The sequence below is a fragment of the Triturus cristatus genome, chromosome 5_1, assembly GCF_964204655.1.
Source record: "Triturus cristatus chromosome 5_1, aTriCri1.1, whole genome shotgun sequence".
Taxonomy (NCBI): Eukaryota; Metazoa; Chordata; class Amphibia; order Caudata; family Salamandridae; genus Triturus; species Triturus cristatus.
This window is the reverse complement of record NC_140587.1, coordinates 409,520,245-409,544,241: the sequence shown is the minus strand read 5'-3', so window position 1 is coordinate 409,544,241 and position 23,997 is coordinate 409,520,245. Positions and strand designations below refer to the sequence as shown.

Sequence of the window (23,997 nt, the reverse complement as noted above, 5' to 3'; positions counted from 1 at the left end):
AGTGGAATCTCATTTAGTTCCGCCGCTCGATCCACCAAGGTCCATATGTGACTTCGCTAGGAACGGTGGCAGATCTAGAGCGCCTGATTTCAAACCATGTCTTGGAGTTGTTACCTCTGGGAAACATAACCATATTGACGTATGGAAGCGAAATACCCCTCTGCAACCTTTGTAATGCATGTATGGTTCGCTGTGCACTCGATGAAATAAATGTTTAGAACCTGAAAATAATGTTTTCCAAATGTATGCTCTTTTGAACTGTACCGGGGTGGGGGGGTAAAAGGACCGGGCGGGGTGCGTACATGAATGGGGGTGGGGAGGATGGCTTCAATCTCTGCCTTGGGTCCAGACTGTTACTTTCACATGTTTTTTCTGATTTGAAGATTTGACGGTATAAGGTAGGGTATTTCCTTTGCGTTTGTGAATGCTTGCTCTTATATCTGAAGATTGCTGTCGGGGTTATAGATGACCCAGCATCACATATCCACCATTCACTCACATCTACTACATGCTTTAAGAATACTACCAAAGCCTGAGAGTTTAGAAAAGGTGTTATTGAAAGTTATACTTGAAGGTGTAAGATACGTCTACAATGGTGTGAACCCTGAATATCGAAACAGAATATCATGGGATGGAAAGATCGAGGACAAAGTATCAAAACCGAAATACTGTTAAGAAGAGATTTTCTATGTTTAACTCCACATATATGTTCATTGGCGAAATGTATATCTTCAGGTTGCACAGATATGGAGTTAGGAATAGAAAATCTATACTTTCTCTATATGCACTTACCGTTAGATATTTTGGTCCTCGATATTTTGTCCACAGTATACTTATATCACAATAATTCTATGCTCGATATTCAGTAGTACAGTCGTCTTCGATAGATATGGCACTTGTCATATTCTTCCTCCTCCTATCTCCAATTTATATAGTGGATATCCCAGTCCAGTGAAACTGTCCACTAGGGGGTGAGCAGCCAAGTTCATACTCATTTATTCATTCCCTTGATTGACCTGGAGTCTAAGGTTATTTTGACCCCATCAGTTCTCTGTTATTTATTTGTTTTTTTATGGAGCGCAGCATTTGCCCAAATGTTTTCCCTTATCTCAAGAAGAGTGAAATCGGATGACCGTCAATTTTAAGATACTCAGTGAAAGTGCACGTGTTTAATCTTCTCAGACGTCCTCTTTGGATATTTTCTCATATGATCACATTCATTTTTGTATCTTGTTTTGTTGGATGAAATAATTGGCATTTAATGAGATATCAAAGTTACACCTCGCAAGGTTGATGATGATCGAAACATATTTGTCAATCACGCTTCATAGTTTGGGTTAATCCTTTGCACAAGGTGTTTTACCTCTTTTTGAGGGTCATTCATAATTTCTCCTCTGACTTTACCAAGATGTTTGTGGGAAATCATCCTTAAGCACCCAGTGTACAAAACTGTTTTTGCTTGTAAAATGTATATCCGATACTCACATATTGTTCCAACAACACATTATATGATTCTGCTCATGTGGATCCATACTCACGTAACTTTGCGCTCATGCAAAAAACACTAGAACATCCATGTGCACCTGACCCAAAAAGTAGATTTCACACTATTTTTGTTGTTTTTTTTCTTATAATAGAAAAATAATAAAATAACTTATATTGACTTTTGAAATGTGAGATCCGTGTCAGTGCTTCAGGCAATATAATTTAGTTCCTTTTATCAGATATGTGGCAAACGATTGCTCTTTTTTTAAATAACACAGGATGTGTTTGCACACATGTCACATCAGGCCCCGCCCCCTCCCTTCACCACTGTGCTAACACGCCCAGTGGCGCGTTTTAAATTGGGGGATTAAGTCCCCTTGGATCCTGAGGGTCCATGGGGGCCAACTAGCCCACCAGGTACCTCCAGTAGGCGCCACAGAGCTGCGTTGCAGAGAGGTGTAAACAGGGGCGTGGCCATGGACCACCTCTCTGCAACGCAGCCCTGTGGCACCTACTGAAGGTACCTGGTGGGCTAGTTGGCCCCCAGGTACCCTCAGTATTCAAGGGGAATGAATTCCCCAACTTACAACGCACCACGGGGCGCGTTTGCAGAGTAATGCACTGAGGGGGCAGGGCCTCCAGCGCTATGCTGTTTGTGAATTTATATTATTTTTTAGAAGGGATCTGTTGGGCCCCCGCTAATAAATTGGCAGTGCCCCCGGGACCTGGCCCACCCGGGGAGGAGGGGGTTTAAAAGAAGCGTGGGAGCCCGCGCTTCATTTTTTTTTTCAATTTCGGCGGGATTCACGATCCCATTGCGATTTCTGCCAAAATTATTTTTAAAAATGCTTTTTTGGGCCCTGTGGGTCCTTGTCGGACCCCCTGAGCAGGCCTAGAGGGTCAGGGTGTTTATACCCTGCCCCCTTTTCTTGTTTTTTTAATGTTTTTTCTACTGTTTTCTTGTGACTCGGCTGCCAACACTTCCTGGTTTGGAGTGTTGGCAGCCAATCACAGTGAAGCTCGTGGTTCGAAGGGTTCGCGAATCCACCGCGGACATAGATATCGAAACTTTTTCTTTTTCTAGTTTCTCAGGAACTACTGAACGGATTTACACCATTTAACAAGAAAAAGACTCTTTCTGAACCAAGGGCTACCTTTTTGCTAAATTTGGTGTAAATCTGTTCAGCAGTTCGGGCTGTAGCTTTGTCTAAAGTTTCCTATGGAAAATAACATGGGGAAAACGCGTTTTGGGACCCCCCTTTTTTCTCGGCCCCCACTTGGCGATTCACCCCGAAACTTTCAAGACAGGAGCTGACCGGAGGTGATCACTAGTTTTCAAAATTTCATGAAGATTCGTCAACCAGCGTCAAAGTTAATGGGAAAACAAAAAACGCTTTCCCTGTGGAAACTAGGTCCTAACTATGACTACATACTGGCGACTGCCAGCCCCGTTCTAATGGTCTGACGGGGATTTCTGGCATGGACCTCTTTTCAATCTCCTTATGAATTGAAACAGACCACAACAGGATTGCGGTATGCAGTGCAGGGATTATTCCAGCAAAACCAAATTACATCCAGGAATAATCGGACTTAGTGCCTGCCATTGACGTGTTTCGCTCGCTCACGCGAGCTTGATCACTATATGTATATCTATATATCTATATATATATTTCAGTCATCAGTGATGTCATCAGTGATGTCACTGACCATGTCATGAGTGATGTAATATGTGACGTCATCAGCAGTGCATTGCGGGGGAGCGAGTTATAGTTAGCTGAACTAACTATAACGGGGGAATTTCTAAGGTTTTGTATGAGGGAAATGTCCAGCTAACTATAACGCCCCTGAAACCTATGGTTTTTTCAGTGAATTTCTAAGGTTTTTTAAATGGCAATTCCTAACTATGCTATGCTACAGCGCGGTCTTGATCATAGATATATGCAAACACACACACACATATATATCCACTGGAAAAAACATAGGTTTCAGGGACGTTATAGTTAGAAATTAGCATTTAAAACACCTTAGAAATACACAGAAAAAAACACAGGTTTCACGGATGTTATAGTTAGTTGGACATTTCACTCATACAAAACCAGAGAAATACGTCCGTTATAGTAAGTTCAGCTAACTATAACTTACTACCCCGCAATGCACTGCTGATGACGTCACATATTACATCATACATGACATGGTCAGTGACATCACTGATGACATCACTGATGACATCTCAAATGACATCACTGATGACATCATCCTGTGACTGTGTGTTTCTATAAAGTTTAAATATGTTTTATATATATGCCAAGTTGTATAGAAGAATGAGTGGGTATATAAGTGTGTGGATGGAAGATTTAGTAGGTGTGTGACTGACTGTATAAGTGAGTGATTAAATGTGTCTTACTGAATGCATGGGTTAGTGACTGATACAGACATTCACACAGTTTAGTTTGTCAGTTGGTGTGTAAGCGGTTGCATGGGTTGGTGAGTAGCTAAATGAAGATCTATGTGGGTTATTGATTGGTTGTCTGAGTATCTGTATGGGTACCTGAGTGTCTGTGTGGGTGGGTGGGGAGTGTGACTCTGTGCATAGATGTGCGAGTAGATCATTCACTGGGTGTATGGGTTCAAGAGTGCATCTGTGAAGGGCTGTATGGGTGGGTGAGTGTGTGTATGGGTGAGTGAATGGATGCCTCAGTGGTATATGTGTGAGTGCATATATGAAAGGCTGTATATGTGAGTGTTGGAGTGTATAAATGAGTATATATGAGAGTGATTGTGAGAGTGGCTTGTATTAGTTATCGTATAAGAGTGTACGTATGTGTTAGCATATGTTTGAATAAGTGAGGTGGCGGGTGTATAACTGTATAGTCGAGTAAATGGGAGTGTGATTGATTCTTTGCATGACAGACTAGGTGTGTGAGTAACTCTATGGATGAGTGGCGGTGTGTGAGTCTCTGTATAGATATGTGAGAGCATATGATAATGCCGTATTGATGGTTGACTGCATGTGTGAGTGACTGTATGGGTGAATGAGTGGATGTGTGTGTAGACCTAGGAATTAGTGAGTGGGTATGTACTAACTGGTATTGGTGTGTCTATGGTTTTGAATATGGTAGTAAGTATTTTAGAGTAGGTGTATCAAAGGTTATATTAGGGTATGAGGAGGTGCATCAGATTATCACGTGGATGATGTCATCAGTGATGTAATTTGAGATGTCATCAGTGATGTCACTGACCATGTCATGAATGATGTAATATGTGACGTCATCAGCAGTGCTTTGTGGGGGCGTGAGTTATAGTTAGCTGAACTAACAATAACGGCCGAATTTCTCTGGTTTTGTACGAGTGAAATGTCCAACTAACTATAACGTCCCTGAAACCTGTGGTTTTTTCAGTGAATTTTAAAGGTTTTTTAAATGCTAATTTCTAACTATAACATCCCTGAAACCTATGGTTTTTTCAGTGAATATATATATATATATATATATATATATATATATATTATCTACTGGCGGTCGCCAGTAGATAGTTATAGTTACAACCTAGTTTCCATAGGAAATCTCAAAATTCTATTTTGAATAACTTTGGCGCCGGTTGACGAATCCTCACAAAGTTTTCAAAACTAATGGGGCGCTCCGTTCAGCTCCTACCCTGAAAGTCTCGGGGTGATTCGTCAAGCGGGGGCCGAGAAAAAGGGGGGTCCCAAAACGCGTTTTCCCCATGCATTTTCCCATAGGACCTTTAGTCGCAGCTACAGCCCGAACGGCTGAACAGAATTACGTGAAATTTGGCAGAGAGGTAGCCATAAGGCCAAGGAAGTGCCTTTTGCAGGTCTGGTGTAAATCTGTTCAGTATTTCCTGAGAAAATAGCATTTAAAAGCATATCAATATCTATACGCGCGCACCGTGCGCGCACTGTGCGCGCACCCTGCCGTGCGCGAGCGCAATTCTGATTGGTTGTTAGATGTCGATAAACATTCGAATCGGTCGAAACCAGGAAGTGTCGGCCGCCATTGTGTCTCTCGCAGTCTGAGGGGCTGAAAAACAAAGGTGGAGAACGTGAAAAGGGGGCAGAGTGGACAGTTCCTGACCCCCTAGCCTTGGTCAGGGGGTCACAGAAGGATCCCCAAGGGAGATAAAAACAATATATATATTTTTTTTAAATAGCGAGGTGCGCGCACCATGCGCACGCACTGCGAACCGTGGGCGCTCGGTGCGCAAAGCGCACCGAGTGCCCACAGCGCGCGCATGGTGCGAAAACTGAAAACATTTTTTTTATAACTTAGCATTTAAAAAACCGTACAAATTCACTGAAAAACCCATAGGTTTCACACACGTTATAGTTACGAATTAGCATTTAAAAAACCTTGCAAATTCACTTAAAAAACCATAGGTTTCACACATGTTATAGTTAGCTGGACATTTCACTCGTAAAAAACCAATCGGTCGAAACCAGGAAGTGTCGGCCGCCATTTTGTCTCTCGCAGTCTGAGGGGCTGAAAAACAAAGGTGGAGAACGTGAAAAGGGGGCAGAGTGGACAGTTCCTGACCCCCTAGCCTTGGTCAGGGGGTCACAGAAGGATCCCCAAGGGAGATAAAAACAGTATATATATATTTTTTTTAAATAGCGAGGTGCGCGCACCATGCGCACGCACTGCGAACCGTGGGCGCTCGGTGCGCAAAGCGCACCGAGTGCCCACAGCGCGCGCATGGTGCGAAACCTGAAAAAAATTTTTTTATAAATACATAACTTAGCATTTAAAAAACCGTACAAATTCACTGAAAAACCCATAGGTTTCACACACGTTATAGTTACGAATTAGCATTTAAAAAACCTTGCAAATTCACTTAAAAAACCATAGGTTTCACACATGTTATAGTTAGCTGGACATTTCACTCGTAAAAAACCAATGAAATTCCCCCGTTATAGTTAGTGCAGGCAACTATAACTCACGCGACCGCAATCCTCTGCTGATGACGTCAGATATTACATCACTGATGACATATGTGTCTTTATGAAAAATAAATATTTGTAATATATGTATAGCTAAAGATTAATGGAAGAAGACATGGGTAAATAAGTGTCTAAATACAGTGATGTAATATCTGACGTCATCAGCAGAGGATTGCGGTCGCGTGAGTTATAGTTACCTGCACTAACTATAACAGGGGAATTTCATTGGTTTTTTACGAGTGAAATGTCCAGCTAACTATAACATGTGTGAAACCTATGGTTTTTTAAGTGAATTTGCAAGGTTTTTTAAATGCTGATTCGTAACTATAACGTGGGTGAAACCTATGGTTTTTTCAGTGAACATATATATATATATATAAAATATACATCGAAATATTACCTTATTAACGCACAACCTCTAAACCTTAAATTTACAATCCCCACCCAAAAAACCATACCTACCCTAAATCCTAAAAAATACCCTTGCCATTCAAAGACAAATCCCCACCCTAAACCCTAAGATTACCCTTGCTGCCTAAAGACTCATACCCACCTAAACCCTAAAATATCCTTGCCACCCTAATATATACCTATACATATATTTGAAAACTTCATTCAACATCGATTCAATTTGTCTTTACCTTGTAAGTTAGAGGTGGAAACACTTATATGTTCAACAAGAGAAGGTTTACAAACTGTGTTGATACGTTTGGATGTTCTTTTTGTATTGTCAGGGAGCAGAAAGGAAGATCCGAGATGAGGAAAGGAAGCAGAACAGAAAAAGAGGGAAATCCCAGATGGCTCAGTCACAGTGTAGTAACTGTAAGTAGCCCTGGGGAGCCTTGACTTCACCTGCAGCTTTACAATGGATTATCACGACTGGGGCCCTCATGCTGTTAATGCCAATCTCTTGTGTTGAACAGCAAACAATGGGAAGATATCTGCGACAGCAATCCCTCTGCAGAAGAAAAGTGACATCACCTTCTTTAAAACAATGACCGACCTGGACTCCCAGCCCGTGCTCTTCATTCCTGATGTTCACTTTGGAAATTTACAAAGGACCGGGCAGGTAAGGATCAATGCGCCCATCTGGCATCCTATCATGACATTGTGTCTGAAATGTCTGGCCGGACTCCAGTGGATTGGAGGCCACCAGTGAGACTCAGAGTTGGTTTAGTGTGTATGCGTGATGTATAGGGATTTGTATAGCATGAACCTAACTAGGAAGCAATAGAGATCTCAGACTCGAAGGGCTTCAGCGAAAGTTCACAACTATTGTTATTTTGGACTTGTGTGCTAGATAATAAATAACAGTGTGGCTCGAGACCAACATACAAACAAATTCTCCGCTATTCCACAGGTTGATTGAAAGTTGAATGTTGCACAGCTTTAAAAACGGGGAAGTTAGAGGTAAACTAAACAAGCATTGGCATAGCCAATAGGTCTCGCCTTTGGGACCTTATAAGTGTTTAGCCATGCAACAGTTGCATAAATAAATACTTATAAGGTCCCAAAAGCGAGACCTATTGGCTATGCGAAGTGATCGCGATCACGATCAAACATCAAAGCGGCCGTGCGGCCGCAAAAGTGAAAGTAATCGCTGTAAAGCACAGCGCGCGCGCCCGCGCACATGCACTGTAGCTCCAGGCTGGCCTGGTAGCACTTTTTGGAGCCCTCTCAATAAGTCTCGCCAGACCAGCGCATGCGCTGGGTCAGACGAGACCTAAAAAGGAATAAGGGGAAAAGAAAACTAAAGTGTAAAAATGCGTGACATCAGAGTTTTATCAAGCAAAGTGAGATGTCTATTAGAGGAGTCCCTCACAGGAACCAAGTGTAGAGCCTGGCTCTATAGAGGGAGCAGAGAGAGGAAGTTTTATGTGTCAGATAGAATTAAACCTCAGGCAAAAACCATGATTTAAAAAAGGAAAGTGACGGAGAAACTACTGCCAAAAATGTACAGTACAAAGGAGAGTGTTTGAAATTAATTAATGGCCATGTGACACTTTACTTGTGAGATTTGTAGCCATCAGTTCCAGTCTTGAGGCTCACTCAAGAGTGTTAGTTGTTGTCCTGATTGCTCAGCTGAGAGCATGTAAAGGCCTTGGCATCCACCTTGTGTTTGTTGCAGAGTTAGAGATGATTTGTGTAGTGTTTTGAACAAAGGACAAAGTGATAGGGACCGATGCACAGAACTAACTTAAGACAAAATCCTAAACTTACTACTTTTTGTATTCACAGAAGTTAGGATTTTGTCTTAAGACAGACTTAAGTTAGGATTTAGTCTTAAGTTTGTCTTAAGTCTGTCTTAAGTCTGTCCTAAGACTGTCTTAAGTCTGTCTTAAGTCTGTCTTAAGTCTGTCTTAAGTCTGTCTTAAGTCTGTCTTAAGTCTGTCTTAAGTCTGTCTTAAGTCTGTCTTAAGTCTGTCTTAAGTCTGTCTTAAGTCTGTCTTAAGTCTGTCTTAAGTCTGTCTTAAGTTTGTCTTAAGTCTGTCTTAAAAAGTAGTAAGTTCTGATGTTGTTCCAGCCCCCCTTTGGCAGGATAGAAACTTCAGCCTCTATTCAGTGAGTTTACAGCAAGGATCAGAGGGGTGTGCTATTGAAACTTATAGGAATGACGAAAATGTTGTGAATAATAACCCCAAAGGGCCAAAATAATGCTGAAATGCAAACTCAAGATGAGTGGGACTGTCTTTCTGGGAGTCTTCAGGAGTGCATTAGCGAACAGGTAGCCAACTACACTGGGATGGTTTGCTTGGCCAGCGTGATGTTGAATTGAAGTTCTAGAGGCTTTTTGGTGATGTGCATGCTGGCCAAAATGTTGCTGTTACCCTATTATCTGTGCTGGTATGTGTTATGCACTGATGACGAGTGAGTGATAGACTGCTTGAGCTTAATATTATTGTTGAGTCTGGTTGTAAGGTGTTTGTGAGTGGGGACTACATAAAAGGTGTTATGGTGTTCTGTCTGATGAGTGTGGGATTGCACTTCTCATGTCATTGCAATCATGTAGTTGCATGCATGGCCTGGAATGAGAGATAGCTGTGCATGTTATCATGCCTGCTGTACTTGTGGGGGAAATATATTCTTATTCTTGAGTAGGTAAAGTCAAGAGTCCTGCATTGTTCAAACTGTCCTAGTGTGGGACGTTGGATTCGTTTCTATGTTGGAGAGATTCTGAATCATTTCTTTTTGAAAAGCCAAGTCTTAACCAGGAGTGTACATTCTTTTAATGAGAGGCAGGTAGACCATGAAACAAAGGTTGGCTATGTGTAGTTTTCATCTTGCATGTGTCGTATGAAATCCTTTCCATTTTCTGCTCATGGATGTTCTTGGGCGGGACATCCTAAAGCAAGAAATACAAACATGCAGGATGCCACCTGCAATGTACTACATGCCTCCCCGTAAACAGTGGTAAGTGCGGCGTATGGCAGTCACAACAGTGCTGGATGAGGTGGTGTCTGGGGGTGAGAGGGGTTTTCTGGATCATGCTGGTTTTGGGGCAGGGCGAGCTCGGTGTGGCAGGGCCATGGGTGAGTTTTGAGTGGGATGCTGGCAGCCACTGCCGTGCTGAGGGAGGCTATGAATGGGCCTAAGGCCTCCTGGACCATGCAGGCTTTACGGGCGGGGCTCAGGCCATTGTTCATGGTTTGGACAGGGAACAACTGTGTTCACTGGTTCTCTCGGGTGGCCCCAAAGTTTGAAATAGGGTGCAGAATGCTCTTTATGGGCCCAAAGAATTTTATGTAAACTTCAAATAGTTATGTACATGTAGCTCTTGTAGTTAAAAAATGTTATGGAGTTGCATGCTGTGGGGATATGCAACATTCACACTCCTATTCTTTACATCTTTCCTCAATTCCAAATGATCATGAATATATCTTGCCTTTGCCAGGAGAGAATTTCATAAACTTTCTGCTTGTATAAAGAATGAGGGGAAGGTCAGCCACCGTGCTAGTCTGGAATGAAGGGCTCTGTTCTGAGAGTATCTTTGGGGCTTTCCTTGGATGAACAGTGGCCCTTACTATGGATTCCTCCGGTAGCAATGCAGACCACTCTGGTCATAGAGAGTCAATAAATCACTTGGAGCACTGACATTATTCATAATTCATTTACCTTCCCACCCTATCACCTGCAATACCAACAACCCGCTACTAAAATATGTATCTTACTGACAAAAATGTAAAAAGGTAAATATACATTGAAAATAACGAATAAAAGTTAAACAATTAAAATAACTATTAAACATTTAAACAATTCACATAATTATGAATCCATTAGGTACTAAATTTACTATAGACAATTAATTATTAATTAATTTAATGTACTTTCCACCCTATTCCTCTACAAACCTAAAAACCTGCTGCTACTTAATTAAAAAAAACAATTATACATTTTAAATTACAAACTATAACTTAAAAAATTAAGAACAATTATAGTAACAATACTGACACCTAAAATAATATCTTTACTAATATATATTAAATTTGTCACATAATATTTTTTACATCTGTATTTCAGTAAACAATATGAAATAAAACGATATTATTTAAAACAACATTATATACCACAAAAACAATATTCTTGACCACGATATTGTGTGATAAAATATTTTTGTAATAAGGATAATCTTGACACGATATTTAGGTATCAGGATATTAAAAACTCAATATTTTGTGCAATCAAGCCATCCTCTCCAAGAGTAGCCTACATTTAAGGTGGTTGCTCTTGACCGCAGCAGAGATTTGCCTCTGAAGGTTAGACAAGTTGTTGAGGATAAAACCCAGGGATTTAATGTTTCCCACAATAGCAAGTTTACAATCTAGGGGAGGAAAAGCTTCCATCTGTTCTTTTTCCTATGAAGGCTTGAATTCTTCAATGAGATTATTGGAAAATCTGTTCTAGGTGGGTTGAATTTAAGATGATGGCTTGACATCTACATTTTGATTCTGACCAAGGTGTTGGAGAGCAGTAGGATGTTGTTCAGGGATATAATAGTCAGGTACATCTGGGTATTATCTGCATACTGATGAAGAAGAATCCCATAGTTTCTGTGAATCTCTCCAAGTAGTTCAGGGTATATGTTGAACAGAGTTGGACAAAGGATTGAGTCCTGTGTGTATCCATTGTTGTAGAGAAAGAGAGGGAGGTCCCCTTTTGGTCCAGTCAGGGACAGGGGATAGTACTTGAGACAGAAAAGTCCCTAAACACAGTTCACTACTTTTATGGTGTGACACAGTCTATTCAGAATTGCTGGTAGTCAAATATTCAGAAACAAACGGAACCAATAATGCTTACAATGTCAAGAAAAAACATTACACATGAGGATTAAGAAAATTAAAAAAAAATTGTACTAACAAATCATATATAAAAAGGCAAAATGTATTCAATGCAATACCATTGTATACATATAACATAAAAACATTTAATTTAAAAATATATGTCGTTGTGGAAAAACAGTTGTCGACGCAGCGTTTCGGAATTTGGTTAACACCTTCTTCAGGACAGTTTTTCTAGATACGTCAGAGGTGAGGTTTAGAATGCCCTATGTCTCCCCCTTCTGATGCATAAAATCATAGGAATTTAAAAACACGAGATGAGAGGCAAACGATGACCTTCTCAATGGAACCAACCTTATCATGCGAGGTATTCACAGTGCATGTATGTACACTGGAGCTACCGTGGAGATATATATGTTTGGTGTACTATTAAATTTATTTGATGTAGCCAGCACTGCTGGCGTGATTGGATGGCTGAGCTTTAAGCTGATGTGTAATCATAGGAATATGTTAAGCCCAGTCGTAGGGTCATAAACTTCCGCCTCATTTGGCCTTTCAATTAACCACCTGCTTGATTCCGTGCGGCCTCCCTGCTCTCAGTGTACAGCTCACGGGTCAGGATAACAGAAATGTTAACAACTGTTAACCTCAAAAGATAGTCACCAACCAACAATAATCGTTGCATTCGCTTGAGCCCACCCCATTCCTTTTAATGTTTCTGTTCCACCTAATCACAATTGCCAATGGTTTAAATATAAAAGGCCTGATACCTTGTGAATTTAGTAGAAATATCACTGGAATAGGTCACAACGTAGCCAGTGCTCTAAATGGGCTGGTACTCACCGCTTTTCAGCTTCTGTAACTTATGTTCACTAAGCTACAAATTACAACAACAAAAAGCTTATTATCAATCACATAGGCGAAACCTAATGCATTTACCAATGCTTGTTTCTCTCTTTACTGCCTGGCTCTGGGTCTAATTGTGATGATGAAACATAAATCCTGATCCCCAAAAGTAAGCACTGGTGCCCACCCCTTCAGGAAAGTGCTTGAAATGTAGAAGTGTTGGTACTCACTACCTCAGAGTGCCTTCTGCTATGGAGAAGGACATTAAAAGTATTGAACGCCTGCTAAAAATGCTGGTACTCTCCCTTTCAAATGTAAGAAGGGCAGGTTCTCAGTACTTGTCAGTTTAAATAAAGCACAAATTAAGCACTGTCTAAAGTCGATTGACACCTTATTCGCTATGAAACAGTCTACATACCAAAAAATTCAATTAAGGAAAGCGGAAGCATGTTACATATAAGTACTACCATCTTCACAATCTGTAACCCAAACAGTATATAGGGGCAGGGCACGCAAAGCAGCTGGGGCCTTAGTTTGCTGTGACGTGGTAATGCTTCTTATGCGCAGCACAGAACAATTGTGCAAGACTCTGGCTCACAGCATAAGCCCTACTTTTCCGGTTCATGGAAGACATGGCTTGGCAGTTCGGGCTGGACTGTTCCCATGAGGCACAGGGTCAGACTGATTTGAATATGGCCATGTCTGAACTGGGGTGGCAGAGTGGATTAAAGAACGGTGATGGATTAAACCCAGATCAGTTGACTGGGGGTGAGTGCTTGCAATGTTCAACACTCCCTCCATCATTTCCTTTGGTTTTTGCTTTGTTTGCCATAAGTTGGCAGGGTATGCTCAGACGTGGGTCCCTTGCTCACTTTGCCACTGGATTCAAGCAAGCCTGGCTGAAGACGGCTGAAATGCCAGAAACCGGTCCTAGGAAGCTTGTTTCCGGTCTAGGGAAGACATGGCTTGGCAGTTCGGGCTGGACTGTTCCCATGAGGCACAGGGTCAGACTGATTTGCATATGGCCATGTCTGAACTGGGGTGGCAGAGTGGGCTAAAGAACGGTGATGGATTAAACCCAGATCAGTTGACTGGGGGTGAGTGCCTGCAATGTTCAACACTCCGTCCATCATTTCCTTTGGTTTCTACTTTTCTAATGCCTTTGTTACATGACTGGAGCCGACATGGACTGCGGAGAAGTCTGGGCGCACGCTCGTAGTCGCACATAGGTACATTTACTAGCAATATTCGGCTACATACTCTCACATGCCTTTGCGAGTTAGGCCCAAAAAATCTTAAATGGGAGTACTCTGCAAATATTCGTATGTTTGTACAGATAGAAAGGACTGGGCGCTCTTTACGCTTTTACTAATAGAAATGTGCAGACCTGCCAACTTTAAAATGACTTTTACCACATAAGGAGGGAATGGGGCCTTGAGGGGAGAGGTCTGGTACAGAGAGAGGACCTCTGAGCCCATCGCCACCTGCCAACAAAGAGAGTGCATGAGGCCATTAAGAGTGCTCAGGGCTTAGAGCCCGGCATTATCTGAGGAGACCCCCGAGCACCCCAAAAAAACACAAATTGAAGAGGCTTCTAAAGCTTGTAAAGCTGGGTGGAGACTCCACACACAACGGGAAACCATGTAGCCTGATGGCTAGAGCGGCAGATCTCGAAGCTGGTGAACGGGGTTCGAGTCTCGGCAAAGACACTCAACATCCTGTGATTCTGGGCAAATCACTTAATCCCCCGTGTCTAACAAAAATGAAAGTGTCGGTCTGTAACGCAGTTGGTGCTCATGTGAAGCGCTCTGATACCTCCCGGTAAAGTTAGAGCTAAATAAAACTCCAGAAAAAGGTAAAAAACATGTTAAGCCGATATCGTATGATACATGGTGGCACCATGTGAGTTAGCAGGTCAGAATTTGGACGCTGCATGGCCAATGCACAAAGTCTTGTAAAAGTACAGTGTTCTCTGGTAGTATGTTACGTTATTTCGAATTTATAAGGTGTAGTACTAATTTTTGCACGTGTAAGTGCTTTTGTGACTCGGCCCCTACATGGCCAGCACGGTACTATATATAATTGCATAATCCTGCTCACAATATGATCATCGCCTGCGTGAAGGCGCGACGAGGGAGCGGGGGCGATTGCGATCTTGGTTCAAGGAGGCTTCCTGCCCGGCTGCCGTGAGCTCTCCCTGGCGCTTGCAGAATGACCCCTATGGCATAACCACCGTGAACTCATAATTAACAGTTGAGTGAACACGTGAAACTTGTAATCGCTTTAAGCATTATACCAAGAGCGAGCACGTTTTTGGGCCGAGATGAAAGGCGAGGGCTGGCTGGCTGCCTCGTGGAACGCACCCCGGGGCCTCCGAGCAGCGGACTAATAAAGGAGAGCCCCCCCCGGCCACCGTAAGCATCAGCAGCACCCTGCTGGCCGGAAGCACTGCTCCCTGTGAACAAGGCTCCCGGAAGTGAGCTTCACCCACTGACACCTGTGGCGGATGTACCACCGGCGGTACCTTACTCCGGCTGCTAAAAAAACCTTTTCAACTTTGGAAATGTTGTTCACACACGCCGAATAATGTATCCGTTTCAAGCCTGCGCGATGAATTAAAAAAACATTTCCTCACTTATCAGATGGGAAACAATCTATTTTATGAGATAAATCAGCTCCTTGCCGACGTCTAATCTCCTAAGCAAACGAATTTCATCATGCATATCAAATGGGATATGCCCCAGAACACACGAGAGATAGGACTGAATTAAGAAACAGGTCTGAACTCCTGCCCATGGAGGGCTGAGCTCCGCCTCTCTCTTTGGCATAACATTGCAAACTGCCTCCTATAATATCAACATATCTCCTAAACTGGCATTCGCTATTTGGCTTCAATCAGAACTATTGTCTGTAGATGTCTGTATCTTCCCTTCGATTTATCCAAACAAGCCCCTTCTCACTTAAAGGTCAGTCACTCAATAAATAAATAGCGACGAAATGCAATGACACTACTTAAATCAAAGTTGTGTGTGTTAAAAAACAAATGTATGCATATGCTCATTGCTCATGGTGAAATGGCCTGCATTACCCAAATAGGGAAAGGACGCTCACAAATCTCTTAAAAATATATGGGAATGGTGCCACCACGTGGCGGGTATAAGAAATGCTTATGTGGTAAAACGGAGGGCTTTGGCCAGCACACAAGCCCAATCTAACCACCAACTACCAGCAGCCTGAAAACCAAACCACCCAGCTATGTGAAGAAATAGCTTAATTTCTGCCAAGGCTTGGAATTAGTTTTTTTTAATGGAAGACCGAGAGCGGATTCACTTGAACAATTTACATTGGGGTCGCGTCTAGCAGTGTGAATGACCAAACTACCATTGACATACCAGAAAACAACATCGTTGTATTCATTCACCTTCAACCTACAGACACACCTCTCTGACCACTGTGACTAATGCGTATGAATAATATCTCTTTTGGAACCTTAAAATTAAGTGAAAAAAGCGAATCTTTTTGTTCCCTATGTGGAATACACAAGACCTATGTTTTTTTTCTTGCAATTCAATTTTTATTGCGAGATTTCCATGGCGTTCGTTTACAGCTTGAGCATACATTTTGTAATTTAATACACAATTATAGTTCTCTTGTCACAACAGCATTGATTCCCACCGTATGGACCTATGGGTTTTGTGGTGGGCAGGGCCACTGGAATTCTGCGATTCTTTTGCCTAACATTTACCGCATAATTATGGATATGCCGCATTTGTCACGTAATTCATCTGCTGAATAATTTGCAGATTCTGCAAAAAAAATGAATTGTTTGTAGTTCAATCAAATTAAAAGTTAATAGAAATGCAGCAACACATGTTGCCTTGCAGCGGAACACCCTTCTGAAAAGTTGACTAGTCACTTCAATTGCGTATTGCAGTGGCACCTCTAGAAGTGAATTTTAAGGGGGAGGGAGTACACAATAGGCCACTAAGAAAACTGGCGGGGCCACTTACAAAAGGCAACCATAAAGTATGTGTATACAATTGACATATGTACACATTTATACACAAGGACACATATGTACATATATATAATATATACACACATGAACATATTTGCTGAACATGTTTAAATCTGACTTGCATGTACGTGTGAACATATCTATAAAGATGTAGATATATACCCACATACATACATTTATAGATACAAAATTTGTAAGTGATCATTGTTAGAAATGGGATTTCTGGTTGGCAAGGGCATGTGCCTAAGCCAGGCAGAAACCACCACTCTAGTCAGTGCAAGGGAGTTACATGCTGAAGATAACCCCTGCTCACCCCCTTGGTAGCTTGGCACGAGCAGTCAGGCTTATCCCAGAGGCAATGTGTAAAGTATTTGTGCAACACACACACACAGCAGGGAAAAACTAGGCACACCACAAAAGAAACTACACACAAGAGTATATCAAAAATAGCCTTTGTATTATCCATAAATCACATTAGAACATAATCACATATATACACTGTGCCACCTGGCACTTGGCATGACTTTACAGGGATTATATACACCACATGGCCAATCAAGCCACTGTCATAACATTACATAAATCACTGTTAGGGAGCACCACCAGTAACTTCTGGAAGGATAACATTTCAGCCTAGCACATTATGCATATAATCACAAGTGCACCTTAGTGTACACTTGCAGCCGGCCCATGTATCATAAACCCATCATGCCCCCATTAGACATCAACATGACGGTACACAATTCTTGCGTGGGCCACATAGGCACCACAACGTAATCAGGGCCTGCCCCGAATATCCCTGAGAGCCCACTGGCCCCCAGTCGGTAGTCCCAGCGCCTCTGCGCTCACCACCTGGACTGTGTGGGAATTTTGTGGATGTTCCTTCCTCCACCAAGGCTCGGGGGCCTCAGTCGAGGTTCCAGCCCGCTCCGTGAGCCTAATCAATACCCCTTTTCAAATTCAGGGCTCAGGCCAAAGCGTGCACCCCTCCAGCAGCTGCCGGCGATCTGGCAGTGGCAGCCACTGACCCCATGTTCCCTTAGTGAGGAGCCACAAAACAACTTGGGGAGAAACCAACAGCTCCGGGCAGGCACGCAAGTAGCAGGTCTCTCTCTCTCTCCCATGGGAGATCACCAAAAATTAATTGCCCCCAAAGTGACCGCCCTCTATCCTGCGGTGTGGCTGCCTCCGAGCAGCAAATGGGGGACAATGATTCCCCTCCAGCTGGCTCTTCCCCGGGACGCCAAGTGGGGCAGGGACACTCACCTACTGGCCTTTGGGCGCCGCCGGCTCCTTCTACGCGGAGAGGCAGGGAGCGAAGTCTCAGCCTCACCACTTCTTCGTCGATCTATCTCTGTGCAGTGGTGGGCCGCGCCCACAGCCAGGCTCATGCTTTGCCAGTCAAGTTGCCCACTCATTGGCAATGTGTGGCTTAACGGCTAAAGCGGCTGACTTTTAAGCTGAGGCACCAGGTTCAAGTCTGGCTGGAGACTCAAAACATCCTGTGATTCTGGAAAAATAGCGTAATCTCCCCGTGCCTAAAAATGAATGCGTCCGTCTGTAATTCAACTGGTGTTCATGTAAAGCGCTCTGATACCTTTGTGTCGAGTTCGCGGTTTATAAAACTACTAAAAAAATGTCTGCAGTGCGCTGCACATTTACAGTTGGTGCTGCACTACTGCTGGGTGTAATATATTAGTTTAGCGCATTATCTGTATTAATGTAGCACAAAATCACTTGCTGTTTATTGCATTCTGCTCTGTTGCCTGGCCTAATAAGGCTGCCTCGTTGAGCCGCATTATTACCAATTACGCGGCCTCATGCGGTGTTGTGTGGGTGGCGACGTGGCATGTTTAATCGCCTTGCTCTAAATGGTTTGTGGGGGGCTGTGGATGTGCTGTTGAGGGTAAAATGGCAAGGGGCAATTGGTGTTTAAAGAGCAATAGCTACGTCAGCCCATTACAGGGTTCGGGAACTTGGACTAAAAAAAACATTACTTACTTCATCAACAGCACCTGACGTGAATAAATCTTTGCCATTCCGCCTGCGAGGGGGCCATGAGAATTGAATTGTTTATTAAACTGCGGCCTTTTACTCCCAACACAGTGTGTATTGGTTTTGTTAAAGGTATGATCAGGGTTAAACTAGTACTAAGTAGGTGCAACCTATGTCCAGACTGCGTTAACAAGTATAGAAAAAAGACAGAAAAATTAACTAATCCTATCAGAAAATGTGCCGAAGGATGCCACATAATTTGCCATTTCTTCCCACTTAATTTAGTTAATCCTGCCGCATAATTTTGCCGTACCCTACCTCACAGTTCCAGTGGCCCTGAATATGATGGTTTGGCAGACACCTAAATCAGGAGCTGAGCCGAGTGTGTTCCACTAGTGACTTGTCAGCTCATTAAGCAATGGGGGAAGTTCTTGACAGGTCCCCGGTGGGGAATTCTTCTAGAATACTTCACATGTTCCAGCTGGTGTACTTACAGTATGATGTGTTGCCACCATTTGCACACGCCTGCATTTTACGACATGAGTGGAAGATATGTTTTTTTAACAGACATCTCCACTGGTCGAACTGCATAGACTGATAGTTTGCACTGACTTCTGCAGCCCAGTGTTACCACTGTACATTACAAAGCATGTTTCTGTCCATGGCACACAGGGATCGCGTCCGTAAACATCATAGGGCGTAAAATTGTGTGGCCGGTTAATTAACAGGATAATGTGCTGCATGGCTAAATACTTATAAGGTCCCGAAGGCGAGACCTATTGGCTATGCCAATGCTTGTTCATTCAGGCTTCGAAATATGGGGGCATATTCTCAAGAATCTATCGCCGAGTTATCGGCACTTTATCGCAGCCAAAATCGCGATAAATTTATCGCCCCATTCACAAGCTGGTGCTAACAGCCCATATCACCAGTTTACCTGAGATAGCAGTCGCAAAAATCATCGCCACAGATGAACCCGGCAACTAACGCTAATGAGATGCAGAGTAGGCGTTCCCATGCAAAAAGCCGCGACAACACCACAACATTCTCAATGACCACCCAGATCGGCGATAAGATCACAAAACAGGCAACAAGGCGCGTTAGCAGCAGGATTTTAACACCTGCTCTTACCTGGTGTAAAACCGGACGACAACCTGCACCAGACAAGGAGCACAGCCCATAGCCACACATGAAGAACAACAGATGCCCTGGAGCAACTGATCATGCAGCCCTGAGCCCCAATAGGGCAACAACACCCACCTCCACTGTAGGAGAGTAGGGTCTGCAATCCTATGATCACCCAGATTTTTTGCTTTTGCTTCATTGGTTTACGACTTTCTCCGGCTGTGGGCCTGCCAATCAGACCCACAGCCTAGCTGTTCTCTCTCGAAATTAACACACATGTACATTAGGTGCATCCACTAATTGGAACTGGGCCGCCTTGTCAGTCCCTGTCTCAGCATACCACAGGTATCCAGGGCATCGGTGTACCCAGGGCCTACCAGGGGCTGAAGCAGGTATTATGCCACCCCTGGAATGGCCGCCCAAATCTGACACAACTGGCTGCACGACAGCTGGGGCCACGTGGTGTAATCACCCGTTGCTGTAGGTGTAGTATTCCTACACCTAACCCTAAAATGGACACATGGATTCCTATCAGTCACTCCTATGGCAGGCCTTATCAATCCTGAAGGCAGAGTGCAGGGAGTCATGTGGGATGGTGCTCTGGCGCGAGCGGAGCCCGTCGACGGCTTGCGGAACCCAGTCCTAATAGCCGTTCCATGGTGACGCGGGCCAACTACTTTTAATGCATTATAATCCTTGCGGTTATTTGCTAACTTTGGCATCACATCACCTACACATGTCGAGTAAGGTGTCATACGAATGGGAATACGAACCCCTCGCCAGTCCTGGCGACGGGGTTAGCATTCCCCCCTTTTAGAGGGACACGACATGGAAGTAACCTTGAACCCCGGTAAAGTTGACTCAAGCCTCAGCATCACAAAATGGATGCTGCCACCAGACACAAGTCTGACCTCCTGCTGCTGGGAGACCTTCCAGCGAAGGGAGCTTGGACAAAGGGTTTCCTGTCGAGGGCGGTGTTAGCACCATCCCAGACAGGGTTTGTGTATCCCAGGTAGGCAGGGCTGAAAGGAAGGTGATTGCCAGTGGCACCCCGGTGCTCACTGTGCATAGCCCGGCTCAAACCAGTTTCGGGGGCACACCAGCCCCTGAGCTGGCGCGAAGCCGGACAAAGGATAGGGGTGTAACCACCCCCCTCCTGGCTCCACCCATAGGTAGAACCTAGTCACGGGCCAACCCCCTTTTCTTAGAATAAAGGTAGGAGCGAGTCCCCTTCCCAAATTGGATAATCAGATAATCGGATAACTCCGAATCACGAACTACTTTCCACGAAAGGAACTCTTGACTATTTCTGAAGACTCTCCCTTGTGGCTAAGGAGTAGCCACCCTGCACCAGCAGGCACCATCTAAGCGCTTGCGGTTTGCTGTAAGTCTCTCCTACGGATCAAGACTGCCCAGCTCGACGAGACCCGAGTTCCCTGCCATCTCTGACCTTTTACCTCCCTCATCAGCTCAGCTGAGAGTCGTAGGCGTGACGAGACCTGCGGGACCGGCTGTCTTCAGAACCTGCACGACGCTTATCTAGCACGCCCACCGAGGGACCCTCGAGTGAGTGCACCTAGGGTTTGAGAAGCCCTAACCCTGAGCAGCTCCAGCATCGAAGTCTGCCTCCCCAGCATCCCCGAGAACTGCGTGGGGGCCCTTCCGCTCCTTGTTGTTCACCGCGTTGTTCGACCACTTGCCGACCGGCTTGTGGCCCTCTTCACGACGCACCACGATTGTTTCATCACTAGTCTGGTTGCTCCAGACTGGCTCTTGCTCCCCTCCAACAGAGGAGTACCACGGACTCTCCTAGTCCACTCCAGACGCCATCTTGACTCCACCACGTGGGCTTGCCCCTGCCAAGATCCGCTGCCCCATTCCTGGGCCCAGCATCATCGACAGCAGACACCTTCGTGGGACAGCTCGCCCTCCATCCTGGTCGCCGCCGCGCCTCCTGGTCCGAGGAACAACCGAGTACGACGTCACCCACTCACCTGGTCGAGGTGACTTCAGCCGGTACCCTCCTGGTACCCACACGATCGCTGGCTAGCGGTTGAGAACTGAGTCCCCTCTGCTTTCAGGTTTTCCTTCACCACCGATCCAGGCTTGGATCTCTCTGAATATCGTCACTGGTCGCCTGCCAGCAACTTCTTCTTTCAGGCTCCTGAGACTACACGAGGACTCCCGACATCTTGACGAACTTCACGCAGCCGCAGCCTCCGGGCTAGGTAACTCGAGCATCTCTGTGCTCCATCGCAGGTTCGCTCTACAAGTGTCCAGTTTCTTTTTCGTTTAGTCCCACTGATCGGATCACTCCGGAATCAGTATCTCCAGACTCTAACCATTCGCATTTCACTGTTAGTGTAGATGGTTTCTCGTGCCCCTCGGGCATTTGTGTAAATTGTGCAACTGAAGTATTTTCCTAAGAGTTTTGTAGTGTGCTTAGCTCCCTGACTCATAAAGAGCCAGGGTAGTCTTGTCATAAATAAATAACCTTTTATTTTCATAACAACTTGTGTGGTGTCCTTTCACATTGGTGTTCAAGGGGTATATGTGATGGTAAACAGCTGGCTTAACACGCCCTCTAGAGTTTAGCCTAAGACTGCTCGTATCCACGCTACTAGGATAGCTGGTCTAAAAGGTTGACTTACAACCAATCATCAATAAGGGTCGTTTGGAATGATACACAGTGATCACTAGAATAGTGAGCACTACATATCAGGCCAACTTCTCACATTGGTGAGCAGCGGTTGGGATTTGAGCTTGCTGTTGTTTTTCCACACACGTATCCTAAGAATATCGCAGTGAAAGATCACATAAGTACCCAGGTACATATAACTTAACTTAGAATACTCCGAGTTCTACTGAACCGGCTGTTGTAGTGTAACAGGGCTTAGCACACCCTGACTACAACTCTTAGCAAGGGATCAGTAGGTAAACCCATAGTGTAGGTAGGTGCAACACTTACACCTCACTAGAAAAGCATGTCGGTCCACGGAGAGTCTGCAGGGACTCCCCTAGTGGTCAGTGACCCTCCACAGGTCGTGTCACGGTATGCAACTCTTAGCTTCAAGGAGATGAGACAACTGTGTGCCTCCAGGAAGCTAAACCAGGGTTCTAACCCTACCATCGCAATACTGATAGGTCTCTTAGAGGCGTACGATGCTAGGAGGTCCTCTAACCCAGGTCCCCCCAGTGCAGATGGGAACATGCCTCCCTTAGAGGGAACCCTCGGTGACCCAGACCTCGACCTCCACACAGAGGAGGAGGACGAGGACGAGTTATCGGGAGACGAGGCAGACAAAGGTCCAGTGGTAGTCGGCAGGCTTACAAGGACCAACTTAAGCAGGCATGAGAATGGAACTGGGGGAGCCCCGGGCCCACGCTCAAGCAGGCTTAACCTTGGGAACGGACGAGCTAGGTCTCTCTCCAGAGGCTCTGGCAGATCGGTTCATACACATGTCTCTCAGGCACCTTCTCAGAGAGGAATGACTTCCCCTCAGAGGAGGGAGCATGAAGCGAAGATGCGGGAGGTCAATCTGAGGATCGAGCGGGAAGAACTTGCCCTCGCCAAAGAAAGACTTGCCTTAGCCCGAGAGCAGAAATTAAGTGGGTTAGATCCCACTGGTGGCAGCGTTCTCAATAGAGAGAAAGACAGGGGTATAGACACTAGACACCTGAGTAAAATAGTGCCCCCCTTTAAACAAGGGGACGACATCCACAAGTGGATAACTGCCTTGGAGAGGGCCTGCACTGTCCAGTGCGTCCCCCCAAGTCAGTGGGCAGCTATACTGTGGCTTTCCTTTGAAGGTAAAGGAAGGGACAAGCTCCTCACTACAAGAGCTGAGGATGCTAACAACTACCAAGTCCTGAAGAACACACTGATTGATGGGTTCGGCTTAACCACGGAACAGTACCGGGTGCTGTTCCGAGACACCCAGAAAATTCAGTCTCAGGATTGGGCTGACTTTGTCGATTGTGCCACTAAGGCTTTGGAAGGCTGGTTGCTGGGTAGCAAGGTTACTGATTACACAGGATTGTACAATCTTATCATGCGAGAACAGATTTTAAACAACTGTCAGAACCAATTGTTGCATCAGCACCTTGTCGACTCGGATCTGACCTCTCCCCAAGAATTGGGAAAGAAGGCAGACAGATGGGTCAGAACAAGGGTCAAGCAGAACCAGAATCAGAACCAGGGTGGTCAGAAGAAAGCAGACCAAAAGGGTAACAAGAACGAACAAAATGACCAGAAGTCTTCGACAGGTCCCCAACAAACCAAAGAGGGTGGGGGT

The 23,997-nt window shown here is 44.6% G+C and overlaps 1 protein-coding gene across 1 annotated transcript in view; it reads left to right on the top strand.

The window, feature by feature from the left end:
- The window catches only part of GRHL2 (grainyhead like transcription factor 2), a 481,294-nt gene that overhangs the window by 397,292 nt on the left and 60,005 nt on the right, over nucleotides 1-23,997 (top strand). The window contains exons 10-11 of the mRNA XM_085605159.1: nucleotides 7,177-7,264; nucleotides 7,366-7,511. Coding sequence (XP_085461285.1) covers nucleotides 7,177-7,264; nucleotides 7,366-7,511 — 234 coding nt within the window. The remainder of the gene's footprint in view (nucleotides 1-7,176; nucleotides 7,265-7,365; nucleotides 7,512-23,997) is intronic.